Genomic DNA, 10009 nt, shown 5'->3' on the forward strand with positions numbered 1-10009 from the left:
TAAATATATATTATTATAAATATATACTATATGTTTTAAACACCATCTGTAAACTCTGGGACCTTAAAACAGGCACACTGATTGCTTTTCTAGTTCCCCTGTGAGATGCAGTGTAGGGTGGAGAGGTGGATAGGTGACCTCTTTAATCCCCACAGCTAAACCTAGCACAACTTCTGAACCCAAATCAAAGACACTTACTGATCATTTATATTAAAAAACACATCTTGGAACCTGTCTTTTTTTAAATTCCATTTAAATATGCTAGAATGATTTTGTATAGAGTTTCTCAATCAAAGTGCGAGGTGATATGCTGTATATCTAAGGGTAATGTCATTATTGCTATCAGAAAAAAAACTTCTGAAGTTTCAGAAGTGTCTGAAAAGATGCATTAAATCCTTGTCAACTGTGATAAGTGTAATACTCTTCTTCATTTAATAATTCAGTAATCAGATCTTGTATTAATTGTTTTGCTTGGTGCTGGTTTGTAGCTGACAAGCTTCTGATTGCCCAGCTTATCCTGTTGAAATACTGAAACAACTTTATTTTACCTTTTTGGAATTTCTTGAGTGTTCCAAGAATTATAGAAAATTTACTCTAAAGATCATATGCAGTACTGAGTTGGATAATCCCTAGGATGGTATTGGATTAAGAACTGCAATGTATGCAGACCAATTCAGCAGGGAGAAAGTTGCCCATCTTGCAAGACAGATGTAAAACAGTAGATGTGAATAATACCTCTCTGTTAAATCAGATCCTTTGTGTATATTGAAAATGTAAAGAAACTTAGCAGAAATTCATAATTTAGAGGCTTTATTGTGTTGGTATGGTAATTTGAATGCGTAGTCTTTTTGTTACACTTCATCCTCAATTCAATTTTAGATGTTTTGTGTAAATTATCATTAATAAATGGCTGGCTCACATGCATAGATTGAGTATTTGTGTATCTTGACTGCTGCTTAAGCCAGATCTGTTGGGCCTCCTAACTTCTGTTCGGAGAATGTGATACCAGTAAAGTAATATCTGACTGGTGTAACTATGCCAGCAGAAGTTTCCACAGATGTTTAAGCTTCTAGTGTAAATGATATTTACATACTTTGAGTGTTTGCCAATAAGTGTTCATTTCTTTCTGCAAACTAGTCTATCTGTATGCAAGTACTGCTACTTGGTGTTTCTGATACCGCTAGTTTTACAAGGAAATTAAGATGCTAATCCAATAACGTCTTTTAACGGGGATTTGACACGAGTTCTTGCTCCCAAACTATTTCAAAAGCAAGACTACTTATTATGGCCACTTTCCCTTTCCTAGCATCTGACTGCAGTTCCTTCCCTCGGCACTTTCAGTTGGCATGTAACTATACAAACAGCTGATAAATCTGTTATTCATCACAGAAGAAAGAGAACAAAAGAACAAAAAGTGGGAAGTGAGGAGGGAGCTTTCTCAAGCAGTTCTGCTACCGGTGAAATGGACTCTTTCTGTCAGCTCCACAGCTGCTGTCTCCTGTACTCATTTGCCCCTCACCACTTTTAAACCTTCTTGCACGTTCAGCTGCACAGTTTTCAGTGTGTGTTCTAGCTGCGTGGGATGAAGACAACCATTTTTAACTGGTTCTTCTTTCAAAATTGATTATTGGTTGTGCCTGCAAGGCAAGGCAAGGCAATCAGCCCCATGTGTCTTTATATGAGCAAAGCATCTTTATATAAGAAAAGCTGTGCTCTTGGTTATATTACTTTCAAAAATCTGATCAAAATATACTATGCCAGTGAAAGTAACGTTAGATGTGTCTTTGCCTGTATATGAGGTTTTGCCAGTGCAAATATATTTATCAGAAAATGCTCTTCATCATCTTTATTATCAGTATAATTATGTCATCAGAAGTGTCTGCAGAGGCTTAAGCATTTGGTGTAAACTTAGCTTATTTGGAAAAATGAGTGTCATAAAGGTGACTGTCAGAAAGATTATTATATGTTTACATATTCAAATCAAACACCACCTTTTTTTTTTAACCTGAGGTTCCTAAGCTCTGACTGAAACCAAAACCTGGTTTAGAAGGCATCTGATCCCATCTGATACTTTGTTTGTAGGAGTCTGTTGATCTGACTAATTTTTTTTTTTGCATTTGTTTTATTCTTGAAAAGCTTTTTTGTTAAGCTCTGCTGATGGCAATAATGGAACAGTTAACTGGACGACTAGGCAAGCCCACAGTTATATTATCAGCAGAATAAAGGCTGTTGAGAAGAATGGTGAGTGTAGGTTGTAAATTTAAATCCCATGTTGGTTCAGTCAAATCTGCTTTTAATATTACTCTTGCTTTTTCAGTCATGTCCTTGTTTTAGGAATAAGGTGCTATTTCAAGGTAAGTAATTTGGAAAATTTTATATTTCTTCAATCTTTTAAACATTCACAGACCTGCGTATCTTTGTGAGTCTTCCCCAACTTTTCCTGTTCCTATAGCTTTGCTTGAAATAATGGCTGTGTGTATACCTAATATTGCACGTTTTCTTTTCGTGGCTGGTTGCTTGGAGATACCTCTGCAGTTTGCTTAATACAATAACTTGTCTGTAACAATGTAAGAAAAATCTTCATATACATATGTACAAACACTGTTTTACTCTATGTACACATAGAATATTGTAGTGAGTGTACAGTGGCTGAGAAAAGGCTTTGCACTGATTGCCCATCCAGGCAGGCAATCTGGATTGGCCCCCAAATGAAGTTATTTCCAGGATTGTGCTTCATCTGCTAAAAATCACTGTGGGGAGAACCCAGTGAAATTCCCAGAAAAAAATTTCCAGATGGATTTTTTTTCTGAAGATCATCAACATACAGGCTTCAACCAACATGATAAATCTTCTGAAATTTCTGGAGACGGGGGCTCATCTGTATCTGATAACAGGCTCTGGGCTGGAGGCTGATACAGTCCTAGCTGAATTCCTGGCTGTGCCCATGTTCAAGACCTACAAGAAGAACAACTGGGACGGTTTCTCTAAGTTTCAAAAAGAGTGATGTGTGTTTTCCAACCTTCAGTTGCCAATTAATCTACTTCTTTCCCAGTCTCCAGAACGTCTAACCTTTCTGCACAGATATGTCTTGGGATCTACAGAAAGTCCTCCAAGGGATCTGGAAACAACAAAGAAGAAAACAGTGCTGTTGAGGTAGCTGATACTGTCAGTTTTTTCTAGCCAGGATCTGTTGTGATCCTGTGTAGTGAAGAGTTTTATCTACCACAAGGAATTTGCCCAGGCAATTCACATCTGGCAGTCTGCTGTATTAGATTAGTATCTAGAAGTTGGTAAGTATATTCAGTTTCATCCCTAGATCACCTAAGATGATTACACATTCATCTCCAGTCTCAGAGTTATGAAAATAATTGTGTGTTTTAAAAGCTTCTGAAGAAAATAGCATTTCACTTGTTTCATAATTGAAAAGTACTGATTGCTGTAGTGGGCTGAAGACTCATCATTTTCCTTCTGATTTTGAAGGAACTTCATAGGGGAAAAAGAAGAGGGCTTCTCTGACAAGGGGGGCAAGAACTTTCAAATTCTTAATCTCCATACTTATGTCATTAGAATGTGTTTGTCATTATAAGATATAATAGATGTGTGGATTTTTTTCCTTCTGAGGGGAATTTTTAGACGTCCACAGAGATCACTGTTTTATATCTGCACGCAGTCCTTATTGGTGTACTTACTTCAGCAACAGAGAATGTCTCATTACTAGGAATGGGCAAGCATTTAGTGGTGGCAATAGATTTCCTCTAACAGACAAAAGAAACAAGTTATATGGTTTTTTTTTCAGTAACTACTGATTCTATTATCATTATTACTTTCTAAAACTATTGCTTATGGAGAAAATATCCATTACTTTTTCACTGTTCTTCCTGTTTGAAATGGATTTTCATTGTAGAGTCAAAGCATCAGAAATGGAAAAATTGATTTTTCTAGATATTTGATGCATTTTCAGCCAGCCACCATATTTTTGCCGGCTTTTCTGCTCTGTTGATGTTATAAATTACTTTTTCAGCTTTTCTTGAAAATATTTTGAAGGAAATTAACTAGTTTCCCTGCTCTACGTTACAGCTCATTCACAGAACTGAGTGCAAAAGTTTTTGGGGTCATCAATTTACTAATTGTAGTTATACAAATCAAATAGCTATGTTACTGTACTTAAATAAAGTCTATGTAATTCAAATTACAGTAAGTGGTTTATTAACCACACAAAATTGTAATCAACTATTTAAATTTCAGGATCCATTTAAATTTTGTCTTTAAGGTAAAATTATTAGAAAGATATTCTGTTCAGTACTGTGTTAAAAGGGGTTTCCAAAAGTGGGAAAAAGCAACTGCTGTGGAGTTTGATCAATAGTATATCCAGAGCTTGAGTCTATTAATTCTGCAATATCAGGCTTGAAGAGTGGGAAGTATGTAACTAAATGTAGAGGTCTGCATTACAGATGTCTGTGTCTCCTCTCAGCTGCCTCTGCAGTCAGTGGAGGTCTAGTCAGTGTAGTCAGGAATCTAGGACATGATTCATCTCATTTTACAGGAGAAATCAAATTAATCAAACCCTAGAAGCGTCTCTTTCTTCTCCACTGACTATAAAAGGAGCCTGACTAACTCAGTGGTGGATGTTGTTTCTGTAGGCATCTAAAATTAGGTGAGAGAGATTCCACACAGAGTACGTGATGCGAGGGATGGAATGTCTGTGATTAATGCCTAATTAGCAGTGTCTTTTTAAGCGGATCTGAAGTAAGAAGGTTGATATAGCGATAAGACTGGAGAAATTATACCAGGATTAGAAAGTTACATGAGCTTGATCCTCATTTCAAACGTATCTTGCTTATTGACCAAGCCCTTTTATCTTCTTGAAGGTACGAGTTTGTTCCTATGAGTTTGTTACAATGACTCTGAAGGGTCTTTCGGAGTTGCTCTTCCTCATGACAGTACCCCCATGCTGTATGGCCTATAATCTTTGTTCGGAGATGTGACTTCTCATAAAGATTCTTTCAGTGTAGCAAGCAAGGCAGGTGGCTGTGTGTCTCTGTATCTGTGATTTACCATCTTTATTTACCACATGTGTAATCCTCATCTCATTGACGAAATTTATCAGCAATGATTGGTTCTTTCAGGGCGTTGACTTAAAATTCAATAGTAATATGACCTACAATCAGTCCTGTTAAGATACCATGAGAAACACCTATTACATCAGTGTTCTCCATTTATACTTAAATTTTGAAACTTGTCGATAAAGTGCTTTCTTAGCCATTTAATTTATTGTAATGATTTTTTTTTTATTCTTCTAATTCAATGAAATCTGTATATCGTACTATGTCAAATGTGTTATACCTAAACAGGATTTGCCTTTACCAACTAAATTTGTAACTACATAAAAAATAGCACGTTGCTTTTGCGTATGCTGGTTGTTCTGAGTTAAGTTTCCTTTACGTTTTAATTTTGAGTCCTGTAAAATACAGCTTCGTTTTTTTGTTTGGAATCAGTGACACCTGACTGGCCTATAATTACCCATGTCCTTCTGTTTTACCCTTCAATACAAGCACATCTTCAGTAATGAATTCTCTAGACAGATTTTTAGATGTATGTTATCTGAACCTGCTGGTCTAAAAAAGTCTAGCTTTAAGAACTCATAGAAATCTTCAGCTGAAGTGAGTTGCTTTGTCCTTTTCTGCACAAGAACTGGAAAGTCTACCATTTCCATTCAGTGAGGAATCAGTACGATTAATCGGTAAGGTTCCTCTGTGTTCCTCATGTTCCATATTTTTATGTAAAATATCAAGAAAACACGATTGTATCATTCATTTAATGTATTTTTATTCATGTAATATTACAAATAAACCAACTATAAAATTACAGTAGCCTTCCTCGGTTGTCTTTTTTTTTTCATAATTGCAATACAAATAAAGACCTCGTACAACTTCTGAAATCCTAACATAGCCGGTTTTGTTCATTGCAGTGTTGGAAGGGATCCTGTTCAGCAAAGAGAGGGTTTGCTTTGCATTCTCAAATCTATGCAACCTTTTAAAAAACTTAACAGATATCTAATATTTGTTGCTTTCCCTCTCCCAGATGCCCACATTGCTGTTGAAATGCATGCTGTATTATCTAGAGCATGTCTCATTTTTGCTTTTTTCTGTCTCTTATCTTTCCTTCTGCTTTTCAGTGTACACGATTCTGTCTAAGGTGCACTCTGATCGGAATGTATACCCTTCTGCCGGAGTTCTTTTTGTTCATGTTTTGGAGAGAGAGTACTTTAAGGGGGAATTTCCTCCTTACCCAAAGCCTGGTATGGGATGCCAAGATCTTCCATATTATATCAAAATACAGGGGGGGGAAAAAAAGTTTTAAAAAAATTCAAGTCTATTTAGCATACCTTACGGTTCAGTATATAACATACAAGGGACAGTTTTTAGTTTCCATTGAAATATCTTCAAATGAAATATGAAATGTGGTCCTGCAAGTTTAAAATATTCTGGTTTGCGATCATCATTTGTGAAAATATGCATATAATTGTGTGTTGTGAAAAAAGCACTTAATAATTTGGGAAGGCATAATAACATACTATATATCTGAGATTAGGAGGTATAGTGTACCCTTTCTTCACTTTTGCATTAAATATGAAATTATGGAAGCTTAATAATTGTCTGTTAAAAATGCCATTTATCTGATCACTGTTTCGGACATAGTATGTATCAGGCTATCTGAAGGAGGACTTTGAAAGCATATAGTAAACTTTAGACAAAATAGAAGAATAAATGAAATATGAAACTATGTAATGATTTTTTTCTTTCATTTAGAACAAATACTCCTTTGGATTCAGCCTTCTCCCTATATTTAGGAACAGTTTAATGTTAGTAAGCAGTTTGTTTTTAGAGAAGGAGCTATGATTTCTTAAGTATGGTGTTTTGACGTACGCTAAGGTAAAGCTAAAGGATTGATCATTGTCAGGTTAGAATATGTATAAGCAATCTGGGGGGAGTAGGAAGACAAAGAGAGAGCATTCTGCCCCCTGTGCCTATCAACAATGAAAAGGAATAATAAATATATCCTATTTATATAAATATCCTGTTTTCCTATAAAGACTGGAAAAACTTATAATACATGTTCAGTGCTCACATAATCGAAACCTGTTTCATTTTTTGAATTGATTTGAGAGTACTATTTTCAAAACTCAGTTTGAAGAAAAAATAAGCTTCTGTTAGCATTGGTTAGATTTTGTCATGAATAAAACCAAATATTTCGAAAATTTCCTCTCCTTGAAAAATGGATGTTTTTCCTGACATATATACCTGAGTCATCATTTCACGTAACAGTGACTGAGAGAGTGAAGTTTGCCTCAGTCCCGGTTTTCTCCCAGTTTTAGCACATAGATGGAAGGAGCCTGGAAATTTTGCTAGTGATCGATTGACTTTTGAATCCTCACAGCCCCAGCCTGTCTCGACATTCATGTGTTTCAAAAGCAGCATGAATGTAACTTCAGATACTGCTGAAATTGCTATACCCATAGATGATTGTGATCATATCTGAAATTCACTGTAAGGCCAGATGTTGCCATGGCCTTTTTATTTTTGTCTGCTGTGCTGGATCATTAGCATGGCCTGCTGATGAAGGGCAAACCAGAATGTATCACAGGTGGCTTTCAGAATTTTCCTCAAGTCATTTGTGATGCTGGAATTTTATTATGAATGCAATAGATTAGATTACCGGGATGTCCTGAGAGGAAAGTTGCGTTACATCCAGGTGCTGGTTTGGTGTGGTTCTGGTCCCTTTTACCCACAACCAGATGTGTAAATGCGTACCTGAAAACTAGTTACCCTTTGGCAGCAGGTCTCAGTCTCTTTGTTACACTCTGGTGGAGATGACAGCCATTCTTTCTTCCCTGGACTCACGTTGTGCCTTGTGTGCCAGCCTGCCTGTTATCTTCTCTTGTCACTTGTCCTTCAATGGCTGCTGTTGCCGTTTCAAAGCTGAGCTGGAGGAGCGCAGCACGGAGGTGTCTCCGCAGGCTCAGAGCGGATTTGCCTGCCTTCTGTGCCTCAGCTGGACAGTGCTCGTGCCTCAACGGTGAGGATCTGGTAGTGCATAGGCACGCCTGACTTCACTTACAAAAGCTAAAATAAACTGAAATCAAATCCAGACGTTCGTAAGAGTATCAATAAGAACCATGAAAACTGTTATACTGGTTTGACTTGAGGGGCTTTTACAGGTTGCATCTGGACCATTGTGTTTAGTACCCATCAGTGGATCCATTTTGCAGGAATGTCTGGTCCTTTTTTTAATTAATTTGTTCTCTAAAGAAAAATTACTACCAGGCTGTTGGTGCTGAAGACCTCTATTTATATCCTGATGCTAACAGAAGCTTTCAGGCATTGATGATTACACAGCCACTCTTTACAGTAAGCCCTCCCAGGTACATTTGGTCTCTAGAGCCATCATTAAAAACATAAATAAAAGAAAGTTTTTTGGGTATTAAAAGACTGAGACCTTTGTGCTTTTATCAGTAAGGAGGTCAGATGCTTCAATTCTAGCTGGAACTGAGCTCTAAAAATCAGACCTACTAGTTAATGAGCATGACCACTGAGTTAGCCAGGACTCTAGGAAGTACCAGTACATTCATCTCTGCAGTTGGTTACACTTTTCAGATAGGAATTTCTTAATACTTACAAGTGCTAAGTAGGAGTTCACATATTTCTGATACGGTAAAGGTTAGCAATTTTTTTTTTCCTTTCCTTTTTGGAAAGGTTTAGAAAACATAACTGGAAGTCAGAATAAGACTTTGTAGTGAAAACATCAACATCAAAGCATATAGCATTTTCTTGTAAATATTCTAATATAATTTTTCTTATCTAGGTGAAATAAGTAATGATCCTATAACATTTAATACCAATTTAATGGGTTACCCTGACCGACCTGGATGGCTACGCTATATACAAAGGACACCATACAGTGATGGAGTGCTATATGGCTCACCAACTGTGGAAAATGTGGGCAAACCAACCATCATTGAGGTATTTTCTTTCTAAATTTTGAAAAGATGTATTTTGTTTTAGAGTATAAGATTCAGAACTGTCAACAAGTATTGCCTCTTATTTTTGAAAAGTTAATTTCGGTAATTAAAAAAAGATTATAAGACAGGGACAGGGACTTGTGACATTAACATTTTCTCTTTGGTACGATTATATCCTCTTTTGAGAGAAAGCCAAGTTATAAGACATTTCATGTTTTAAGATACAACTAGTAAATATACAGTTAAGCATAATATTCCTAGATGCAGTACCTTTTGATTCTTACCCTTCATCTTTCCAAGAGACATTTCATTTCAGTCAGTTATTAATATATTAAAGTTTTATTCAAAATACAGGGCAAAAAACCTTTGTAAACAACTGTACTTGAAGAATAACTGAATTCTGAACTTTGTAATATTCAACCCTAAATATGGGCCAGATTTTTCCCCACTGGAAAATACAGTGTTCAGTCAATAAACAGTTTTTTTGTTTTTGTTTTTTAAATTAAATTATTTTTCATCAAAAATTCCCTGGTTCATTATTCATGTTTATTGATAGATTTTATTTTAACTAGCACTAACATGTATTTATTGCTATTCTTATAAGTGTAACAATGACAAAACCCACTACTTTATTTTTGACAATTAGCTATCCAAATGTTTAAAAGCACTAATTATTCATTGAGCAGCAGTTGAAAGGGAAGGAAAGAGTACTATATTTTCCGCCATGTATATCATAGACAGCAGACTGAATCAGACACTGTGTGGTTCACAGTGTTAAGGAGACATCTGCTCATTAACTTGCTCCAGCCATTTTGCTGCTTCAGCGGTACATTTGTTTTAAACCCTTGATGAGGTTTGGTTTTTTTTTTCCTAAATTGCATTTGATAAAGTTTTTCTTCCTCAAGAATGACATCTCTAAATGTTAAGTTATACTGTAGATAATTTCTCCCATGCTTAATTTTATATACATGATTCAGTTTTGATTTCAGC

General features: G+C 36.0%; 1 protein-coding gene across 1 annotated transcript in view; it reads left to right on the forward strand.

Annotated features, from left to right (window-relative positions):
- Positions 1-2136: 2136 nt before the first annotated feature.
- SGCE (sarcoglycan, epsilon) overlaps positions 2137-10009 on the forward strand; it is a gene marked incomplete at its 5' end in the record, with an annotated part of 22272 nt that continues 14399 nt past the window's right edge. The window contains 3 exons of the mRNA XM_009697452.1: positions 2137-2241; positions 6176-6298; positions 8863-9020. Of these exons, the coding sequence (XP_009695754.1) occupies positions 2137-2241; positions 6176-6298; positions 8863-9020 (386 nt within the window). The remainder of the gene's footprint in view (positions 2242-6175; positions 6299-8862; positions 9021-10009) is intronic.

This window comes from Cariama cristata, unplaced genomic scaffold (assembly GCF_000690535.1).
Source record: "Cariama cristata isolate BGI_N322 unplaced genomic scaffold, ASM69053v1 scaffold18493, whole genome shotgun sequence".
In the NCBI taxonomy this organism is placed as follows: domain Eukaryota; kingdom Metazoa; phylum Chordata; class Aves; order Cariamiformes; family Cariamidae; genus Cariama; species Cariama cristata.